Source organism: Tachyglossus aculeatus, chromosome 4 (assembly GCF_015852505.1).
Source record: "Tachyglossus aculeatus isolate mTacAcu1 chromosome 4, mTacAcu1.pri, whole genome shotgun sequence".
Taxonomy (NCBI): domain Eukaryota; kingdom Metazoa; phylum Chordata; class Mammalia; order Monotremata; family Tachyglossidae; genus Tachyglossus; species Tachyglossus aculeatus.
The window spans coordinates 12,667,195-12,690,493 of record NC_052069.1 but is presented as its reverse complement, the minus strand read 5'-3'; the positions used below and the strand labels follow the sequence as shown (position 1 = coordinate 12,690,493).

Here is a 23,299-nt window from a genome sequence, read left to right as displayed (position 1 = left end):
CTTGAAATCCAAATGTGCTAGGTGGCTGTTGGGTTGATGTGACAGTGTAGGAAATTAATTGGAGGAGGTGTGATTTGTATTTATTTTTTGGAGGGCTGAGTATTTTATTTTCTCTGAAACCATGTGTTATATTTCTCACATGCTTTTCATTTAAAAACTTGGAGATGAATTTGTTCTTGAGTCTGGCTTTCAGAGAGACTGTCCCACTTTCTATTTTTAAGCTTCGATTTAAAAACGCCGAAGCATTTTTTGATCTACCTATTGTGGGATGTAGCACCTTAGTAGCCTGCTCTTTCTCTCAGTCTTCCTCAGGATCCTTGAACATCTTACTGACAGATGGGCAAGTCACGTGACCACCAGATCCTTGCTGGAATAGTGATTTTTTTTTTTAATTTTCATATTTAATTGTGGCAGATGTCTCTGGAAAGCTGAGAATCTGGGATACGACACAGAAGGAACATCTCCTGAAATATGAGTATCAGCCCTTTGCCGGAAAGATCAAGGACATTGCGTGGACGGAAGACAGCAAGAGACTTGCAGTTGTCGGGGAAGGACGAGAAAAGTGAGTAATTGTGCTGTGGTGTCAACCTGCACAGTCTTATGATGAATCCAAAGGACAGGGAATTTAGTTTCCTTGACTTTTGGACATCTTACCTATCAAATAGAAGCAGTGTGGCTTAGTGGATAGAGCACGGGCCTGGGATTTGGAAGGACCTGGGTTCTAATCCCGCCTCCGCCACATGTTTGCTGTGTGACCTTGAGCAAATCCCGTCACTTCTCTGGGCTTATCTCATCTGTTGGCGATTCACAGTGTGATCCCTATGTGGGACAGGGTCGGTGTCCAACCTGATTAACTTGTTTTTCCAGTGCTTAGAACAGGGCTTGGCACATAGTAAGTGCTTAACAAGTGCCATTATTATTATTAATAAATATGGTGCTGGCTGGGTTAGAGACTAGGAAGGATTTGTAAGCTCATTGTGGACAGGGAGTGTGTCTTTTTATTATTACATTCATTCATTCATTCAATCGTATTTATTGAGCGCTTACTGTGTGCAGAGCACTGTACTAAGCTCTTGGGAAGTACAAGTCGGCAACATATTGAGACGGGTCCCTACCCAACAGCGGGCTCACAGTCTAGAAATTATACTCTCCCGAGTACTTAGTATAGTACTTGGCACACAGTGAGTGCTCAAAAAATATGACTGAATGAATAAATGAATTTCAGGTCCTGACTCCTTGTGCAGAAATTCTCTTTCCCAATTTAAGGACCTTATTGCGAGATAATAGTAATTGTGGTATTTAAGCATCCACTATCTGGCAAGCATTTGCACTCAGTGCTGGAATGGATATAAGATCATCAGATCAGACAGTCACCCTGCCTCATGATGATACATGGGAAGTGATTTAGGGGGCATTGTGGCCCAGTGGAGAGAGTACAGGGCTGGGAGTCAGAAGACCTGGGTTCTAATCCCAGCTGTGCCATTTGCCTGCTTTTGACTTTATGTGAGTCATTTAACTTTCTGTAAAATGGGATTTGAATACCTGTTCTCCCTCCCCCTTAGATTTTGAGCCCAGTGTGGGACAGGGAACCATGTATTGAGCACAGTGCTTGGCATGTAGTACTTCTACTAGTAATAATAATAATAATGATGGCATTTATTAAGCACTTACTATGTGCAAAGCACTGTTCTAAGCGCTGGGGAGGTTACAGGATGATCAGGTTGTCCCACAGGGGGCTCACAGTCTTCATCCCCATTTTACAAATGAGGTAACTTGAGGCCCAGAGAAGTGAAGTGACTGCCCAAAGTCACACAGCTGACAAGTGGCGAAGTCAGGATTTGAACCCATGACCTCTGACTCCAAAGCCTGTGTCCTTTCCACTGAGCCATGCTGCTTCAGTAGTAGTACTAGTAGTATTACTACTTGTAGTACTCCCCCTTCCAGACTGTGAGCCCGTTGTTGGGTCGGGACTGTCTGTATATGTAGCCGACTTATACTTCCCAAGCGCTTAGTACAGTGCTCTGCACACAGTAAACGCTCAATAAATATGATTGAATGAATGTAGTAAGTGCTTAACATATGCCACAATTCAGTAATTGTGACAGGACAACCTTTTTGCACCTGAAGGCAAATCCATACTTCACAAACCTTTCTCAGCCTGCATATTATTTTTCTGCCACTTCCCCATCAGTGGTATTTGAACATTTGCTGTGTGCAGAGCACTGTTCTAAGTGCTTAGGAGAGTACGGTAAAAGAGAGTTAGTAGACAGGTCCCCTACCCTCCAAAAGCTTACTGTCTAGAGGGGGAGACAGATTAGTATGAATAAATCCCTTCAGACTTTTAAATGATTCCATGATGAGGCAGATTTCCTACCTTATGCCCTCTTACCTCTCTGATAAGCTTCGCCAGTTTTGTGGTTTTTTTTATGGTATTTGTTAAACGCTTGCCGTGTGGAGTCGTTACAAGCTAATCAGGTTGGATACCGTCCATGCCCCACATGGGGCTCCCGGCTTTAAGAAGCAGCTGTGGCTTAGTGAAAAGAGCACGGGCTTGGGGGTCAGAGGTCATGGGTTCGAATCCCAGCTCCTCCACATGTCTGCTGTGTGACCCTGGGCAAGTCACTTAACTTTTCTGAGCCTCAGTTCCCTCATCTGTAAAAATGGGGATGAAGACTGTGAGCCCCACAGGGGACAACCTGATCACCTTGTATCCCCCCAGTGCTTAGAACAGTGCTTTGCACGTAGTAAGTGCTTAACAAATGCCATCATCAATCCCCATTCTATAGGTGGGGTTAACTGAGGCCAGAGAAGTTAAGCGACTTGTCCAAGTCCACACAGCGGAGCTAAGATTAGGACCCTGGTCCCCTGATTCCCAGGCCCGTGCGCTCTCCACTCCACCACACTGCCTCTGGAGCCCCATATTCCCCTGCCATCCAAAATGCAACACCCACGGGTGCCCTTCCAAAGCATTTGTAGGCACGGCCCTGGTGAGAGCAGGATTGAATCGCTCTCTCTGTGTACCATATCCCACAGCGTGGCTTTGTGTCAAGAACATGGGCTTGGGAATCAGAGGTTGTGGGTTCTAATCCTGACTCTGCTACTTATCAAGTCACTGTACTTCTCTGTGCCTCAGTTACCTCATCTGTAAAATGGGGATTCATTCATTTATTCATTCAATCGTATTTATTGAGCGCTTACTGTGTGCAGAGCACTGTACTAAGCGCTTGGGAAGTACAAGTTGGCAACATATAGAGACGGTCCCTACCGTCACAGTCTAGAAGATTAAGACCATGAGCCCCACGTGGGACAACCTGATTAACTTGTATCGATCCCGGCGCTTAGAATAGTGCTTGGCACCTAGTAAGCGCTTAACACATCTATATGTTGCCAATTTGTACTTCCCAAGCGCTTAGTACAGTGCTCTGCACATAGTAAGCGCTCAATACATACGATTGATGATGATGATGATATGTTGCCAACTTGTACTTCCCAAAGTGCTTAGTATGCTGCTCTGCACACAGTAAGCGCTCAGTAAATACGAATGAATGAATGAACACATACTATCATCATTATTATTATTGTTATTATTCCCCTTCCCCACTTCTTTTCTTGACTTCCACCATTCATTCATTCAATTTATTGTCGTATTTATTGAGTGCTGTGTGCAGAGCACTGAGCTAAGCTCTCGGGAGAGTCCAGCAGAACAATAAGCAGACCCATTCCCTACCCACAGTGAGCTTCCAGTCTAGAGGGGGAGATAGATATGAGTAGAACTGATGCGTGCGCGTCTGTCCCTTGACGGGTAGGTTCGGTGCGGTTTTCCTGTGGGACACGGGTTCCTCAGTCGGGGAGCTGACCGGACACAACAAGGTCATCAACAGCGTGGACATCAAGCAGACCCGGCCCTACCGGCTGGCCACGGCCAGCGATGACAACTGCGCCGCCTTCTTCGAGGGGCCGCCCTTCAAGTTCAAGTTCACCATGGGCGTAAGTCCGGCGTTTTCGTCTCCACCGCCCTCCCCCCCAAGGGTGTCGTGTCGTAACCGGTGACTCTCTCTGCCCACCCCGGGGGCTGGCTCCACTGCTCTCGGCCAACATGCCGTCTTCTCTTTAATCACGGGTATACTGAGAACTACCAACTCTGGTCTGAGGAAAGTCCGAGCTTCATCACTATCCCTGCCCTGAGCGCAGAAAGAGAAGGAAATTACGGGGATGCTGACAAGATTTCCACCTTGCACCCCAGCCTGGTGGAGATGTTTTTCTGGTTTGTTTGTTCTTTGTTTTGGCGGTGGTTTTAAGCTAATGTTTGGAGGAATGCCCATTTAAAGGGCAGGGAAGCAGCATGGCTCAATGGAAAGAGCATGGGCTTGGGATCAGAGGTCATGGGTTCAAATCCCGGCTCCGCCAATTGTCAGCTGTGTGACTTTGGGCAAGTCACTTAACTTCTCTGTGCCTCAGTTACCTCATCTGTAAAATGGGGATGAAGAGTGTGAGCCCTGCTTGGGACAATCTGATCACCTCGTATCCTCCCCAGCACTTAGAACAGTGCTTTGCACATAGTAAGCGCTTAACAGATGCCGTCATTATTATTTAAAGGAGAAACCCACACATTCCTCTTTGTTCAATACATCTCGGGGGGGCTGGAGGGGCCCACAATCTAAGTGGGGAGGAGGGACTGGAGACAGGCACATCTGGAATAATGAAACATTAAAACCCTACCAAGACAGATATACAAGATGAGAAGCAGCTTGGCCATAGTGGATAGAGTCCGGGCCTGGGAATTAAAAGGACTTGGGTTCTAATCCCGGCTCTGCCACTTTTCTGCTTTGTGACATTGGGCAAGTCTAACTTCTGTTAGCTTCAGTTACCTCATCTGTAAACTGGGGATTAAGCCTGGGCGCACCATGTAAGGGACAGAGACTGCCCAACCTGATTATCTTGTATCTACCCCCACGCATAGTACGGTGCCTGGAACATAGTAAGTACTTAATAAATACCATAAAAAAAAATCAGAATGCTGTGGCTAGAGGATGGAAATTTGAGGCTCTTTGGGCTCATGATGATAATGTACTTTTTAAAGCACTTACTACTCCCGAGCACTGTACTGAGCACTAGGATAGATATAAGTTAATCAGATTGGACACAGTCCCTGTCCTACATGGGGTTCACTCTTAATCCCCATTTTACAGATGCTGTAACTGAGGCCCAGAGAAGTGGAGCAACTTGCCCAGGGTCACACAGCAGACATGGCTTAGTGGAAAGAGCCTGGGCTTGGGAGTCAGAGGTTGTGGGTTCTAATCCCACTTCTGCCACTTGTCAGCTGTATGACTTTGGGCAAGTCACTTAACTTCTCTGGGTCTCAGTTCCCTCATCTGTAAAATGGGGATAAAGACTGTGAGCCCTACTTGGGACACCCTGATTACCTTGTATCTCCCCCAGCACTTAGAGCAGTGCTTTGCACATAGTAAGCGCTTAACAAATGCTACCATTATTTTGTGGTGGAGCCAGGATTAAGACTCAGGTCCTTTTGATTCCCAGACTTGTGCTCTACCCACTAAGCCACACTGCTGCTTATGGCTCAGGCTTCAGGACACATTTCTCGCTACAGACACTTGTCTTCCAGGGGGTTTTGTGGCACCACATGTCTTCCTTCCATCTCTCCCCGAGAAAGGTGGGGTGGGATGAGTCTCCTCACCAGGGCAGAGGAAGAGATCGAGTGTCAGGACCCGGAGAGGCGGTGGCACTGCCATCTGTCCAGTGTTTGGGGACGTGGAGAGTGCGTGGCAGCAGCTTTTCTCCCGGGCCCGGCGGGCACGGAGTGTGGCAGGACTGGGGACCCTCGGTGGTGGGAGGGAAGGTGAATGTTACCACAGGACTTCTCTCAGCAGGGATGGAGGAGTCCAAACAGGAGGGAAAGCTTTTGTACCCAACACAGTGGGTGTGGAGCGGAGCTTGCCAGGACCAGGGACCCTCGGTGGTGGGAGGGAAGGGGGAGGTTACCGCATTGCTTTTCTCAGTGGGGAAGCTTTTGTGGTGGGCATGGAGTGTGCTTGAGGGCAGAGACCCTCGGGGATGGGAGGGAAGGCGGCAGTTCCCGTGCATGCTTTTCTCGGCTTCGGTTGGGAGGCGCAGGAGTCTCTTCCCGTCCCCCACCCAGAGCTGGAGACGCCATTCCCGTATAACTTCCCGGCCCTAGAGGGAGAAGGGAGGCTCGAGGCATGCTGGAGGTTGCATCTCCCGATTTGTCCAACAGGGAACGTGGAGCCAGGGAGGAGGTGGGGCGGGGGTTACACCTGGAGAAGAAGAATAATAATTATGGTACTTGTTAGACTCTTACTGTGTGGTAAGCACTGTTCTAAGAACTGGGGTAGATACAAGTTCATCAGGTCAGACACAGCCCCTGTACCACATGGGGCTCACGCTCTTCTCCCCATTTTGCAGATGAGGGACCTGAGGCGCAGAGAAACAAAGCGACTAGCCCAAGGTCACTCAGGAGATTAGAACCCAGGTTCTTCTGATTCCCAGGCCTGCTCCCTGTCCACTAAGCCACATTGCTTCGAGCCTAGCCTGAGTTACCCATCTCTCTCCCCACCCCCAAAACCCTCCAGTCAGTGTTATTTATTGCACCCCTTCTGGTTGCAGAGAAGGAAAAGATCCTGTCCTCCTCCCTTCCCCCTTACCAGGGCTCAAACACATAATGGTTACAGTAATAATAGCATTTATTGTGTCCCGGTGACTGGGGTAGAGACAAGGTCATTGGGTCAGAAACAGTCCCCGTCCCACAAAGGGATCACAGTCCAAGATGGAGGGAGAACTGGTTTTGAATCTCCATTGTATGGTCGAGAAGAATGAGGCACAGAGAAGTTGTGATACCAATCAGTCGTATTTAAAAAGTGTGTGCAGAGCCCTGTACTAAGAGCTTGGGAGAGCACAGTACAACAGGCACATTCCCTGCCCACAGTAAGCTTAGAGTTTAGAGGGGGAGACAGACATTAATAGAAATAAATTACGAATATGTACATAAGTGCTGTGGGGCTGGAGTTGAGGGGTTGGGGATGAATAAAGGGAACAAGTCCGGGTGACACAGAAGGGAGTGGGAGAAGAGGAAATGAGGGCTTTGTCTGGGAAGGCCTCTTGGAAGAGATGGGCCTTCAATAAGGCTTTGAACCGGGGAAGAGTCATTGTTTGGCAGATTTGAGGAGGGAAGGCGTTCCAGGCCAGAGGCAGGACATGAGCGAGTGGTCGGCAAAGAGATACTTGAAATTGAGATCCATTGACCAGGTTGGCCGTAGAGGAGCCAAGTTTGTGGGCTGGTTGTAGTCGGAGAGTAATGAGGTAGGATGGGACAGCGTGAACGAATGCTTTAAAGCCTATGGTAAGGAGAGGACAGTGTCAATGAAGTTGAGATTGGATAATGTTTCCAGGAGAATAGGGGTGGTCGACAGCGCCAAAGGCAGCTGAGAAGTCGAGGAGGATGAGGATGGAGTAGAGGCCGTTGGATTTGGCAAGAAGGAAATCATTGGTGACCTTTGAGAGGGTGGTTTCTGTGGAGTGAAGCGGGCAAAAGCCGGATTGGAGGGGGTCGAGAGAATTGGAGAAGAGGAACTTGAGACAGTGGGTGTAGACAACTCTCTGAAGGAGTTTGGAGAGAAATAGTAGGAGGGAGATGGGGTGAGAAGGGAAAGGTGGGAGGGAGTCATGGGATCAAGCTGGGGGGTTATTTAGAATAAGGAAGACAGGCACGTTTGAAGCAGTGGGGAAGAAGCCATTGGAGAGGGAACAGTTGAAGATGGGGATCAAGGAGGGAAGAAAGCCGGGGTGGGCAGGTGGTTTGATAAGGTACTTAGGGATGGGGTCGGATGTGCAGGTGGACGGGGTGGATTTTGAGAGACGGCAGGAGATCTTTTCAGATACCGCTGGGAAAGATGAAGGAGTTGAAGAAGGGGCAGGAGGAGGGTGGGACCAGAGAGGAGCAGGGGAGATTTTGGGGAGATCACACCTGCTCTTTTCAAAGTGATTTGTCCAAAGTCACCCAGCCAGGGTTAGGCCACACTACTTCCCACAAGTTCAACCTAATATTAGAAGTTGCTCTTTTAGCGACTTAACCGTTTTATAAGCCTTTCCGCTTATTCAAGCTTTCTCATACCCAGCCCTTCTCCTTCCTCCTCCCTCCTTCTTACCCCAGCTCGGTGACTCTAGCTACACATTAGCACTCTTTATGAGCTGACGTTCTATGGCACAAGTGGCATTTTCAAGTCCAGTGGGGAGCGGAAGGGTGGACCCTGAGGGAGGGATGCTGATTCTGGTTGCAACAGGTCCCTTCCTGGTTCAGAGAGGATCGGGTGCCGTTAGCGGTGTCGGGGGGGCTGTGGCCCCAAGAGCCGGGGGGGGTCACTAATAGGGATCCTCACTGATTGGTGGGCTGATTCCGGCCCGTGTGTGGTACTTACCCTTCTCTGGATTCCAGTGTGGTCCTTCTGTGGGCAACCCATTTGCCACAAGCTTCTGAGCAACCTATCATGTTTGTTGAGCGCTTACTTTTGGAGAAGCAGCATGGTATAGTGGGCCTTGGGAGTCAGGAGGTCATGGGTTCTAATCCTAGCTCTGCCATTTGTGTGCTTTCTGACCTTGGGCGTGTCACTTTACTTCTCTATGCCTCAGTTACCTCATCTGTAAAATGGGGATTGAGACTGTGAATTTGCTTGTATCCACCCCAGGGCTTAGTACAGTGCCTGACACATAGTAAGCGCTTAACAAATACCACAATTAGTACTGTTATCATTAGTAGTAGTAGTAAGCGCTTGGTAGGGTACAGTAACTAATAGACAACTTGGACTTCTCAAGTGCTTAGTACAGTGCTCTGCACATAGTAAGCGCTCAATAAATACGATTGAAATGGATGAATTTTGTTAACTGGTTTTGTTTTGCTGTCCGTCTCCCCCTTCTAGACTGTAAGCCTAACCTCTGGCCGTCTCTAGATGTTGCCAACTTTTACTTCCCAAGCACTTAGTACAGTGCTCTGCACACAGTAAGCGCTCAATAAATACAATTGAATGAATACGATCCCTACGCTTCAGGATCTTACAATACCACAGAGCTAATTCCTTCTTCAGTTCCTTCAATCGTATTTTACTGAACACTTGGTGCAGAGCATTCATTCATTCATTCAATTGTATTTACTGAGCGCTTACTGTGTGCCCAGCACTGTACTAAGCGCTTGTAAAGTACAAGTTAGCAACATATAGAGACAGTCCCTACCCAACAACAGGCTCACAGTCTAGAAGGAGCACTGTGCTAAGCTCTTGGGAGAGTACATACAACAATAAGCAGACCCATTCCCTGCCCGCAATGTGTAAATTGCCCCCTAGACTGGCAGTTCTTTGTTGGCAGGGAGTGTTTCTGCGTGCTCTGTTATACTGTACACTCCCAAGTGCTTAGTACAGTGCTCTGCATATAACTGTTTGAAAAATGCCATTGATAGTAGTAACAAGTATTTATATTCAGTGTTTGGGAGGCAGCTTCCAGAAGCATCAGAAACATTCCTTGCCCTTATAATAATAATAATAATGATAATAATAATGGCATTTATTAAGCGCTTACTCTGTGCAGAGCACTGTTCTAAGCACTGGGGAATTTACAAGGTGATCAGGTTGTCCCACATGGGGCTCACAGTCTTCATCCCCATTTTACAGATGAGAGAACTGAGGCCCAGAGAAGTTAAGTGACTTGCCTAAAGTCACACAGTTGACAAGTGGTGGAGCCGGGATTTGAACCCATGACCTCTGACTCCAAAGCCCGTGCTTTTTCCACTGAGCCACGCTGCCTCTCCTTGGGCCTGGCAGTCAGAAGACCCGAGTTAGAATTCTGCCCCTGCCACTGTGTGACTTGGGGCAAGTCACTTAACTTCTCCAATTGGGGCTTGGCATAGTGCTCTACACCCAGGAAGTACTCAAATACCACTAATGGGCACATTCTCTATTACCTCATCTGTAAAATAGAGATAAAATCCCTTTCTGCTCTGTTGCCCACTGAGTGAACCCCTGTGTGGGACAGGGATTGTGTTTGACCGGATTGTATCTACCCCAGTGCTTAGTACAGTACTTGACACAGAGCTTAACAAATACGTCTATTAATTGTTATTATAGTAAGCATTTAAGTAGCACTCTTATTAGTGGAAGCTGATATTGCAAATATTTTCAAATAGTGGGAATGGTAGGAAAAGCAAGTGCTAGATGGAGTAGAGTAGCTGTAACATGTCAGAAGTAATAATTTAGTATTCATACGGGCTGAGGCTGGGTAGAACCGCGTGAGTGGGTGTGGTTGTTGGGTTAATATAATTTGGAAGGTTCAGAATTAATCAGGAAGGTTTGCTGAAAGAGCTGGCCTGTATCTCTTTGGTCAATAATAATATTGGTATTTAGTAAACACTTAATATGTGTTAAGCACTATGGTAGGTACAACACAGTGTGATCAATTTTCCTACCCCCACCCAGGGCTTGCAGTCTATCGGGGAGGGGGAACGGATGAGGAACTGGGCCCAGAGAGGTTAAGCGACTCCCCCAAGGTCAGACAGCAGGCAAGTGACAAAGTCAGGACTGGAACCCAAGTCTCCTAAATTCCAGTTCTTTGCTCTTTCCATAAATGGCTGAAAGAGCATGCTGACTTGCCGGGTTGATTCCAATCCCAGGTTGATATTTTATCTTAATTTTTTTGGTGGAGGCCAGTATGACTAGTTCAGGCAGTGAGTTGGAATTTACGTTCCCACGTCCCCCATGGGAGAGCTTTCCATTTTGAAACTCCAAAATCTTTGTCAAAAAAAAAAAAATGGTTTAATCTTCCAAACAACCCAGCAACATTCCTGGCAAACTGCGTACTTTGGCCGACACAGACTTGGTTCTGCAGAGGCTTCCCGCCATTTCCATTGCGCTCGGAATCCAGACCTTCAGCGGCTGAGTTGTCTCTGTGTCCAATATAAAAAGGCAGAACGGACCCCTCTCCCGCTCCTGTTCTGAACGGAAAAGGAATTCCGTTTTAGACTCTGGTGAATGAGTAATTCCAAAAGCAGTTGTGGGTAGCAACTTCCCAAGCTCTAATGCTTTTCTCCCCTCCCTCCCCTCAATCTTTGAGTCCTTTAAAGGGTCTCTACCAGCTCCCCATGCTGTACTTGCTGGGTGTTTTGTCACTCAATAAATACTTCCACTCCCACTTCTCCTTCTACTGTTAAGGCTGCTACCACCAACTTCCGAGGCGAGGCTTAGTGGATGGAGCATGAGCTTGGCAGTCAGAAGGACCTGGGTTCAAACCCCAGCTCCGCCACTTGTCTGCTGTGTGACCTTGGGCAGGTCCCTTCACTTCTCTGGGCCTCAGTTCCCTCATCTGTAAAATGGGGATGGAGACTGTGAACCTCATGTGGGACAGGGACTGTGTCCAACCTCAGTGGCTTGCATCCACCCCAGTGCTTAGTATACTCGTTGTTGGGTAGGGACCGTCTCTATATGATGCCAACTTGTACTTCCCAATTGCTTAGTACAGTGCTCTGCACACAGTAAGCACTCAATAAATACGAATGAATGAATGAATATAGTGCCTGGCACATAGTAAGCCCTTAACAAATGCCATTATCATCAGCAAACGAACCATTTCCAGAAGAGCTTTTGAATGGGGGTGGGGGGGAGAGGGGAGAGTGTGTGTGTGTATACACACACTCGTAGTATCATTGTATCCCCCCCCAAGTGTTTAGAACAATGCTTGGCACATAGTAAGGACTTAACAAATACCATCATCATCAATCAATCAATCAATTGTATTTATTGAGCACTTACTGTGTGCAGAGCACTGTACTAACCGCTTGGGAAGTACAAGTTGGCAACATATAGAGACAGTCCCTACCCAACAGTGGGCTCACAGTCTAAAAGGGGGAGACAGAGAACAAAACCAAACATACTAACAAAATAAAATAAATAGAATAGATATGTACAAGTAAAATAAATAAATAAATAGAGTAATATCTCTGAAGCCCTGGGGTCAGACACAGCCCTAGCCCCTGTCCCTCACGGGCTCACGCTCTTGAGAGGACGACAACAAGCGTTTTTAATGGATGTTTTTGGGTCAAAGTGCGGCAGGGGGAATGGTGCGATTTCTGAACTGCCCGTTTCCCACACTTCAAGACACTTTTCCCGTGCCTCCCCTCGAAACAACTTGGGCAGCAGAAGTCCAGTCGGGCCCTCTGTCTTATCTCCTCCTTATCCCCTCCGCATTCCTTGTGGCTGCTGGAAGTGGTGGGGAAATGTGGGCTGGGATGATGTCTTCCATGGCAGAGGGAGAAGCAGCATGGCCTAGTGGGTAGCGCCCGGGCCTGGGAGTCGAAAGGTCTTGGGTTTTAATCCTGGCTCCGCCACAAGTCTGCTGTGGGACTCTGACCAAGGCACTTCTCTGGGCCTCAGTTACCTCATCTGTACAATGGGGTTGAAGACACTGAGCCCACGTAGGACAGGGATTGTGTCCAACCTGATAAGCTTGTATCCACTCCGGCGCTTAGTACAGGGCCTGGCACATAGTAAGCACTATGGGCTTACTGTTCCAGGCAAATGTTGAGGAAAAAATAGGGGGACTCCAGGTAAGAAGTCAGCTTCCCTTCCCCTGTGTCACTCCTGCTCCACTTGGGCTTTTACCCCCCCAAAATTGGTTACTCACCCCAAACCCATCCCCACAACTTTTATGTACATATCCCTATTCTCTGCATCCCTTAAGCTCTCTGAGGGCAGGGATCATGTCTAGTTACTGTGCTCTCCCAAGCAATGCTGAGGCGCTTAGTAGAGTGCTTTGCACCCAGTAAGCGCTCAATAAATACGATTGAATGAATGATTCATTCACAGGAGGCCTTCCCAGACTGAGCCCCTTCCTTCCTCTCCCCCTCGTCCTCCTCTCCATCCCCCCGATCTTACCTCCTTCCCTTCCCCACAGCACCTGTATATATGTTTGTACATATTTATTACTCTATTTATTTTACCTGTACATATCTATTCTATTTATTTTACTTTGTTAGTATGTTTGGTTTTGTTCTCTGTCTCCCCCTTTTAGACTGTGAGCCCACTGTTGGGTAGGGACTGTCTCTATATGTTGCCAACTTGTACTTCCCAAGTGCTTAGCACAGTGCTCTGCACACAGTAAGCGCTCAATAAATACAATTGATTGATTGATTGAATGAAGAGCACTACGCACAGTAAAGGTTGAAACTCCTTTGATTGAAGGGTGATGTGACCTGTGACAAGACCATTCAGGGAAGCAATTTAATGTGTTTCGGACTCCCCTCGAGCTCTGGGGGTGGAGGGGGACGGGAGGCCTTCCCAGATGCCCAGCCCTATTATAGTACTTCATATTTAGCATTCACTAAATAGTCTCCTCTCGTATAAGTAATCTATTTAGGGTTCGTGCATCAGTGTCCTATATATTTAGAGGTTGGCTACAGGGTCTATTCTTAGGCCGCAGGAAAAATGTGTTTGAAGTACCGTCCAAGGTAGCAAACGCTTACTCTAAGCAATAGGCTCAGAGGACATATGGCTTATCTACTCCCTGGTGCTTAAGATCACTCTTCCTTATGAGTAAAGCTGGAAATGAATCAGTTGTATTGCTTGAGACCTCACCATGTGCTGGGCACTGTACTAACTGCTTGGGAGAATAAAATACAACAGAGTTGGTAGACATGTTCACGAGTTTCTAGGTTAGAGGGAGAGAAAGACTTGTCCTCTTTGTTTTGTGAAGTGAGTATATGGCGTAGAGTCGATAATGATTATACTTGTGGTATTTAAGTGCTTACAGTGCTTGGCACATAGTAAGCGCTTAACAAATACTATTATTATTATTACTGTGTGCCAGGCAGTGTACTAATTGCTGGGTTAGTACAAGCAAATCAGGTTGAACACAGTCCCTGTCCCTCATGGGGCTCAAGTCTTTAATCCCCATTTTACAGATGAAGGAACTGAGGCACAGTGAAGTGAGTTGCCCAAGGTCCCACAACACTCAAGTGGCAGAACCGGAATTAGAACCCAGGTCTTTCTGACTGCCATGCCTGTGCTCTATCCCCTAAGCCACGCTGCTTCTGGTAAGCTCCGTGAGGGCGGGGATAATGTCTACTGACCCTTGGTACTCTTCCCAAGTGCTCAGTACTGGGTTCTAGCCTTAGGAGGCAGGCACTTCATAAATAATACTACTACTAATAATAATAATGGCATTTATTAAGCGCTTACTATGTGCAAAACACTGTTCTAAGCCCTGGAGAGGTTACAAGGTGATCAGGTTGTCCCACGGGGCGCTCACAGTCTTCATCCCCATTTTACAGTTGAAGTAACTGAGGCCCAGAGAAGTTAAATGACTTGCCCAAAGTCACACAGCTGACAAGTGGCGGAGCAGGGATTTGAACCCATGATCTCTGACTCCAAAGCCCATGCTCTTTCCACTGAGCCACATGCTATAGATGGACTACTTTTAAGAGGCTTGGAGGTGAATAATAATAATAATAATGATAAATGTGGTATTTGTTAAGCACTTACCATGTGCCAAACACTGTTCTAAACATTGGGGTAATTACAAAGTAATCAGGCGTGACACAGTCCCTTTCCCACAGTGGGGCTCACAATCTCAATCCCCATTTTACACGAGGTCACTGAGGCCCAGTGAGGTGACTTGCCCAAAGTCACACAACAGACATGTGGCAGAACCAGGATTAGAACCCATATCCTGTGTCCCAGGCCTGCGTTCTTCCCATCAGACCACGAAGGACCAGGATGATGCTTTGAAGAGTGGAATATTGGAATTATTTGCTGGATATCTTACTTCAGTACATAGAATACTGAATGTAACTACGGTGGAAACTTGAGTTTTCCTTCCTCCCCTCCCCTTCCTTCCCCTTCCCTCTCCAACGCCCCTGACTTGGGGCTTCAAAGAAAAGCAGGACTCCAGGCTTTCCACTTTTTCTGGAATTCTCGTTCAGCACTTAAAACAGTGCTTTGCACATAGTAAGTGCTTAATAAATGCCATTATAAAAAATAAAATAGTCATTTTATTATGGTACTTGATTATTTATCTATTTATGTATGTATATTATGGTATTTGTAAATCACTTATTGTATGCCAGGCACCATACTAAGCACTGGGGTAGATTCATTCATTCAATTGTATTTATTGAGCGCTTACTGTGTGCAGAGCACTGTACTAAGCGCTTGGGAAGTACAAGTTGGTAGATGCAAACTAATTGGGTTGCACAGAGTCTGTGCCCGACATGGGGCTCCGTCTTAATCCCCACTTTACAGATGAGGTAGCTAAGGTCCAGAGAAGTGAAGTAACTTGCCTAAGGTCACACAGCAGGCTTATCCTTGGTGGCCCAGGTATTCAGTGATGTTAACACGAGCCACGCTTGCTTCGTGGACGTGCTCTGGGCTGATTTGCCCCTTGGGTTTGGTAACAGGAAATGGAGAATGTATTAGGAAAGCAACCCAACGAAAAGCATCTGGCTAGTGAGGGAGAGCTCTCTCTCGGCGTGACTATCGCATCCTTTCATCGTTTGCGGTTATCTGCCGCGGAAGTCCGTTTGGAGATGAAAACTGATGAGGCAAAGCAGGAGAGACCCTAAAACCCAGCTAGCTTTTTCTGCTCTCTTTTGTGGCTACTGAGCCGTGTTAATGTGCAGAACACACACCAACTAGACTCATCTCCTAGGATGAAAGGAGCCATTGTTAAATGATCATCATCTTCATCCTCGTATCTTCCGCTTTTTATTCATATTTGTGGTTCTCTGAACTCCTGAATCCCCCCGCAACGTACGTGTACACCCCAGTTACCTTATCTGTAAAATGGGGATTAAGATGGAGCCTCATGTGGGACAGGGACTGAGTCTAACTTGCGTGTATCTATTCCAGCGCTTAGAACAGTGCCTGGCATATAGTAAGCATTTAATTAACACCATTTTTTAAAAAAAACCCATGATTCCCTACACTGTGAAGCGTAAATGTAGTCACATGAAACTCTGAGGGTTTTATGAAGTGTATCTTGGCATTTTTCCATCCCTAGAGCCATTAAGCCCGTATGTTTTTTTTCTGAAGGGGGTAATCATTCAGTAGTATTTATTGAGCGCTTATGTGCAGAGCACTGTATTAAGCACTTGGGAGAGTACAATACAACAGAATTAGCAGAAACGTTTCCCGCCCACAATGAGCTTGCAGTGTAGAGGTACCCAGGCTTTAGGTTTCTACTCTTTATCGCACTAATCTTGCATCACAATTTGCTTTCTTTGGTAGCAGACTCCACAGTCTGTCATTTTGGGGGATAATCAGTCAATCAATCAATAGTATTTATTGAGTGCTTACTGTGTGCAGAGCACTGTACTAAGCGCTTGGGAAGTACAAGTTGGCAACATATAGAGACAGTCCCTACCCAACAGTGGGCTCACAGTCTAAAAGGGGGAGACAGAGAACAAAACCAAACATACTAACAAAATAAAATAAATAGAATAGGTATGTACAATTAAAATAAATAAATAAATAGAGTAATAAATATGTACAAACATATATACATATATACAGGATAAGAGTTCTCACTCTTCATTCACTCTTCTCACCTGTGTAATCTCTGACCACTTCATGTTCAGGATTTAGAGTAAAGCTCAGAAAGGCAGCCTGGGTTTGAGTTGAGAACGCTGGGTTCTGGGCCCAACTCTGCCACTGACTTGCTGTATGATCTCAGGCAAGTCACTTAACCTCTCTGGGCCTCAGTTCCCTTATCTGTAAAATGGGGATAAGACACCTGCTCTCCTTTCCTCTTAAATTGTGAGCCCTTGATAAGATGTACTGTGTCATCCACTTGTTTGTATCTATCCCAGCACCTGTGGAGTAGATGCTATAATTATGAACAAGATTGTTCTTTGCTGTCAGCGGATGAAGGAGAGGGCTTTTAGTGGAAAATAGAGGAAAAGCCACTCACATGAGACTTTAAACTCCAAAATGGAACTATTGACAGCTCTATACCCTTGGTCTCTTGTGCTGAAGGCGCTGTGAGAGTCTTTTGTAGTCATTGTCAGCCAGTTGTAATTAGTGAGCACAAACAGACACATTCTCTGCCCACAACCAGCTTACATTCTAGAGGGGGAAACAGACATTAATATAAATAAGTTATAGTTTATGTGCATAAGTGCTGTGGGGCTGGGATCGGGAAGATGAAAAAAGGGAGCAAATCAGGGTGATGCCAAAGGGAGTGGGAGAAGAGGAAGTGAGGGCCTAGTCTGGGAAGGCCTCTTGGAGGAGATGTGCCTTCAATAAGGCTTTGAAGGGAGGTAAAGCGGTTGTCTGTCGAATATATGTTGCTGACTTGTATTTTCCAAGCGCTTAGTACAGTGCTCTGCTCACAGTAAGCGCTCAATAAATACAATTGATTGAATGAATGAGGGTGGTCCAGGCCAGAAGCGGGACATGACGAGAGGTCGGTGGCGAAATATTGCCAACATTGCCAAGATCCGCCCTTTCCTCTCCATCCAAACTGCTACCCTGCTCATTCAAGCTCTCATCCTATCCCGTCTGGACTACTGCACCAGCCTTCTCTCTGATCTCCCATCCTCGTGTCTCTCTCCACTTCAATCCATACTTCATGCTGCTGCCCGGATTATCTTTGTCCAGAAACGCTCTGGGCATATTACTCCCCTCCTCAAAAATCTCCAGTGGCTACCAATCAATCTGCGCATCAGGCAGAAACTCCTCACCCTGGGCTTCAAGGCTGTCCATCCCCTCGCCCCCTCCTACCTCACCTCCCTTCTCTCCTTCTACTGCCCAGCCCGCACCCTCCGCTCCTCCGCCACTAATCTCCTCACTGTACCTCGCTCTCGCCTGTCCCGCCATCGACCCCCGGCCCACGTCATCCCCCGGGCCTGGAATGCCCTCCCTCTGCCCCTCCGCCAAGCTAGCTCTCTTCCTCCCTTCAAGGCCCTGCTGAGAGCTCACCTCCTCCAGGAGGCCTTCCCAGACTGAGCCCCTTCCCTCCTCTCCCCCTCGTCCCCCTCTCCATCCCCCCATCTTACCTCCTTCCCTTCCCCACAGCACCTGTATATATGTATATATGGTTGTACATATTTATTACTCTATTTATTTATTTATTTTACTTGTACATTTCTATCCTATTTATTTTATTTTGTTGGTATGTTTGGTTCTGTTCTCTGTCTCCCCCTTTTAGACTGTGAGCCCACTGTTGGGTAGGGACTGTCTCTATGTGTTGCCAATTTGTACTTCCCAAGCGCTTAGTACAGTGCTCTGCACATAGTAAGCGCTCAATAAATACGATTGATAGTGCCGTCAACAGTGATGGGAAAGTCAGGGAGAGGGCAGGGTTTGGGAGGGAAAACAAGGAGTTCAATCTTGGAAATGTTGAGTTTTAGGTGGCGGGCAGACATCCAGATGGAGATGTCCTGAAGGCAGGAGGAGATGCGAGCCTGGAGAGAGGGGGAGAGAGCAGGGGCAGAGATGTAGATTTGGGTGTCATCAGCGTAGAGATGATAGTTGAAGCCGTGGGAGTGAATGAGGTCACCAAGGGAGTGAGTGTAGATCGAGAACAGAAGGGGACCAAGCACTGAACCTTGGGGAACCCCCACAGTAAGGGGATGGGAGGGGGAGGAGGAGCCTGCAAAAGAGACTGAGAATGAACAACCGGAAAGATAAGAGTAGAACCAAGAGAGGACGCAGTCTGTGAAGCCAAGGTTGGATAGCGTGTTGAGGAGAAGGGGGTGGTCCACAGTGTCGAAGGCAGCTGAGAGGTCGAGGAGGATTAGGATAGAGTAGGAGCCATTGGATTTGGCAAGCAGGAGGTCATTGGTGACCTTTGAGAGGGCAGTTTCCGTGGAATGTAAGGGACCAAAGCCAGACTGGAGGGGGATCGAGGAGAGAGTTGGCGTTGAGGAAATCGAGGCAGCGTGTGTAGATGACTCATTCAAGGAGTTTGGAAAGGAATGGTAGGAGGGAGATGGGGCGATAACTAGAAGGTGAGGTGGGGTCAAGAGAGGGTTTTTTAGGATGGGAGAGACGTGGGCATGTTTGAAGTCAGAGGGGAAGGAACCAGTGGAGAGTGAGCCGTTGAAGATGGATGTTAAGGAGGGGAGAAGGGATGGAGTGAGAGATATCATGAGATGAGAGGGAATGGGGTCAGAAGCACAGGTGGCCGGAGTAGCACTTGAGAGGAGGGAGGAGAGCTCCTCTGAGGATACTGCTGGGAAGGATGGGAGAGTAGCAGAGAGTGTTGAGAGCCGGGGGGTTGGAGAAGGCGGGGGGAGTGGCTTTGGGGAGGTCGGACCTGATGGATTTAATTTGGTTAATGAAGTAGGAGGCCAGATCGTTGGGGGTGAGGGAAGGAGGAGCGGGAGGAACCGGGGGCCTGAGAAGGGAGTTGAATGTACGGAAGAGCTGGCGGGAATGATGGGCATGGGTGTCAATAAAGGAGGAGAAATAGTTTTGTCTGGCAGAGGAGAGGGCTGAGTTAAGGCAGGAAAGGATAGACTTGAAGTGAACGAGGTTGGCATGGTGTTTAGACTTTCGCCAGCAGCGTTCGGCAGCTCGAGCATAAGAGCGAAGGAGGTGGATAGTGGCAGTGATTCAGGGCTGTGGGTTAGTGGTACGAGAGCGGCGAAGGGAAAGGGGAGCGAGTGAGTCTAGCTGAGTAGAAAGGGTAGAGTTGAGAGCAGTAATCTGATCATCAAGACTGGGTAGAGAGGAGAGGGAGGCGAGGTGGGGTGTGAGGCGCTCAGAAGGATGGATGGGGTCAAGAGAGCTGAGATCTCTGTGAGGGAGTAATATGGATTTACAGGGGAAAGGAGTGTGAGTGAGGAGGCAGGTGAAAAGATTATGATCAGAGAGAGGGATTTCAGAGTTGGTGAGGGTGGACACAGTGCAGCGGTAGGAGATGATGAGGTCGAGGGTATGACCAAGTTGGTGAGTAGGTGAGGTGGGGTGCTGCAAGAGGTTGGCAGCGTCAAGGAGAGATAGAAGGCGGGCGGCAGAGGCTTAACAAATACCATCATTATTATTATTATTACTATCATTTTTACTGGCTAGTTGGTGGGTTTTTGTTTTTGTTTTTTGGGGGGATGGCGGGTGTTGGTTTAATTTGAATAGCAATTCATATTGATCCTCATGTTTCTAAATAATGGCTGAGATTTCAGGAGAAGCTGCATTGTCTCTCAAGACAGGATCATTTCTAACAGTTTTTTACTCTCCGAAAAACTTGCTCGGCTCTGCATAGCTACTCAATAAATGCTATCTGTGATGATTCCCTTGGCAGAATTGGAAAATCCATTTTCAAGATGCTGTCCAAGAATTATAATCGGATACAAATTAGACGGTCTTCATGGGGTCAAGTCACGGTCATTCCTGTCTGGCTAAGGCTTTTTGTGTCCATTGAAAAGTTAATTTCTGTTTTTTAACAGGACCACAGTCGATTTGTTAACTGCGTGAGGTTTTCTCCCGATGGAAATAGATTTGCTACAGCTAGTGCTGATGGCCAGGTAAATATTTTCTTTGTTACTAAATGGATTTATTGTGGTGTGGCTTACTATTTTGTTTATATTTTTGACTATCGAGGTTGATTATACCGAAACTTGGAAATGTTTCACTCTTTCCAACTGCTCCCAGTGTGCTACTCATCCAAAAGCCTTCCCATCCCTTCTTCTATCAATTAATATTTAATCAACATTAACTATTCATATTTAGTGCCCCAGAGTGATTGAAATTCAAACTGAGACAATATTTAAGGGAGGTTGTTTTTTGAGTCACTTTTAAAGGGCAGTGATAAACACGGGTCAGGGAGGAATTTTAAAATGTATGTCTGTCTTTTTTTCTTTTTCTTTTTGGCAAGATTTACGTCTATGACGGAAAAACTGGAGAGAAAGTCTGTGCCCTAGGAGATGGCAAGGCTCACGACGGAGGAATTTATGCTGTAAGTGTGATCCATGTTTTGTTGGGGTATTATAATGTTCACGTTTAGGGTGGTCTTGTGTTGCTTCATCTGATGGCATAGTGGATAGAGCCCGGGCCTAATTACGTCATGGGTTCTAATTCCGGCTCTGCCACTTGTCTTGTGTGACCTTGGGCAAGTAATTTCACTTTTCTGTGCCTCAGATACCTCATCTGTAAAATGGGTATTAGGGTGAGCCCCACATGGGACAGGGACTGTGTCCACCTTGATTTGATTGTATCCACCCGAGTGCTTTGTACAGTGCCTGACCCATAGTAAGCGCTTAACATTCATTCATTCAATCATATGTATTGAATGCTTACTGTGTGCAGAAGTGCACTGTACTAAGCGCTTGGAAAGTACAGTACAGGAAATAGAGACAACCCCTGCCCACAGCAGGCTCACAGTCTCGATGTGGGGGGGAGGCAGATGTCAATACAACTAAACAGGCATCAATATAATAATAATAATGGTATTTGTTAAGCGCTTACTATGTGCAAAGCACTGTTCTAAGCACTGGGGAGGTTACAAGGTGATCAGGATGTCCTACGGGGGGTGCACAGTTTTAATCCCCATTTTACAGATGAGGTAACTGAGGCACAGAGTAGTTAAGTGACTTGCCCAAAGTCACACAGCTGACAGTTGGTGGAACTGGGGTTTGAACCCATGACCTCTGACTCCAAAGCCTGTGCTCTTTCCACTGAGCCATGCTGCTTCTTAAAAGACTCTTACCTGCAGTCAATAAACATTCCCCATAATTTTAGTCTCCTGTTGTCCTTTAATCATGATTTTAGCACTTCAGAGCTAATATTTCCTGGACAAGAGAAGTATTTTCTGGAAGAGCTAAACTTGTGCAATGAATCTATTTTACAATAATTAATCACAGTTTATTAAAAATATTGTCTCAGAAATAGGCTGTTATCTCCAAGATGATTCAGACGGCATGTTCAAAATTGCCTACATATATATAAATACTCAACATAAATGTCTGGATTTGTATCGATTTTTCTATCAAACGTGCTCAACCTCCACCTTAGCTAATTAACCCAGCCTACTTGCTTTAATCCTCTACTACCGACCTACTCACTGTAATAATAATAATGGTGTTTGTTAAGCGCTTACTAGGTGCCAAGCATCGTTCCAAGCGCTGGGGGAGACACAGGTTGTCCCTCGTGGGGCTCACAACCTTAATCCCATTTTACAGATGAGGGAACCGAGGCACAGAGAAGTGAAGTGACTTGCCCAAGTAAATAGAATTATGGATACATAAGTGCTGTGGGGAGGGGAGAGGGGGGAAGAGCAAAGGGAGCGAGTCAGGGTGACGTGGAAGGGAGTGGGAGCGGAGGAAAAGCGGGGCTCAGTTTGGGAAGGCTTCCTGGAGGAGCTGTGCCGTCAGGGCTTTGAAGACGGGGAGAGGGATTGACGGATTTGAGGAGGGAGGGAGTTCCAGTCCAGAGGTAGGATGTGGGCCGGGGTTGGTGGTGAGATAGGCCAGATGGAGGTCCAGTGCGAAGGTTAGCTGCACCAGAGGAGTGGAGCGTGCGGGCTGGGCTGGAGAAGGAGGGAAGGGAGGTGAGGTAGGAGGGGGCGAGGGGATGGACAGCTTTAAAGCCGATAGTGAGGGGTTTATTATTATTAAAACTGAACCCATCCTATATTGGATCCCGAGGAGTTGCAGAAGAAGCTTAGAAAGCCACTTTTATGATTGCTCCCGTGTCACTGCCCTTCATTTCACAGATCAGTTGGAGCCCCGACAGCAGCCGTTTGCTTTCCGCGTCCGGAGACAAGACGGCCAAGATTTGGGACGTGGGGGCGAACTCCGTGGTCAGCACATTCAACATGGGCTCGAATGTGCTGGATCAGCAGCTGGGCTGCCTGTGGCAGAAGGACCACCTGCTCAGCATTTCTCTGTCCGGCTACATCAACTACCTGGATAAAAACAACCCAGACAGGCCTTTGCGGGTCATCAAGGTAACCTGATGCTCGGGACGCCCCTCCCCCGGCCGAGGAGCGGCAGGGGCCGGCGGGAGCGTGGGACCCGGGAAGGGGCTTGAGGAGGATTTGGGATGAACGGCGGAAAGTGGCGAGCTCCGCCGGGGTTGAAGGCGGTAGCCTTAGGGTCACAGAGGGGGGCTCGTTGCGGTCGGCTCTCCCGCTGCTGAATTGGCCGCGGAGCTAAGTTGGGCCCCACCGGACTAGGCTTATTATGCAACGTAATAATAATAATAATAATATTCATTCAATTGCATTTATTGAGCGCTTACTGCGTGCAGAGCACTGTACTAAGCGCTTGGGAAGTACAAGTCGGCAACATATAGAG

The 23,299-nt window shown here is 47.3% G+C and overlaps 1 protein-coding gene across 1 annotated transcript in view; it reads left to right on the top strand.

Annotated features, from left to right (window-relative positions):
- WDR1 (WD repeat domain 1) overlaps nucleotides 1-23,299 on the top strand; it is a 79,644-nt gene that overhangs the window by 33,927 nt on the left and 22,418 nt on the right. Inside the window, exons 4-8 of the mRNA XM_038745152.1 lie at nucleotides 415-562; nucleotides 3,807-3,987; nucleotides 20,453-20,530; nucleotides 20,881-20,961; nucleotides 22,717-22,950. Coding sequence (XP_038601080.1) covers nucleotides 415-562; nucleotides 3,807-3,987; nucleotides 20,453-20,530; nucleotides 20,881-20,961; nucleotides 22,717-22,950 — 722 coding nt within the window. The remainder of the gene's footprint in view (nucleotides 1-414; nucleotides 563-3,806; nucleotides 3,988-20,452; nucleotides 20,531-20,880; nucleotides 20,962-22,716; nucleotides 22,951-23,299) is intronic.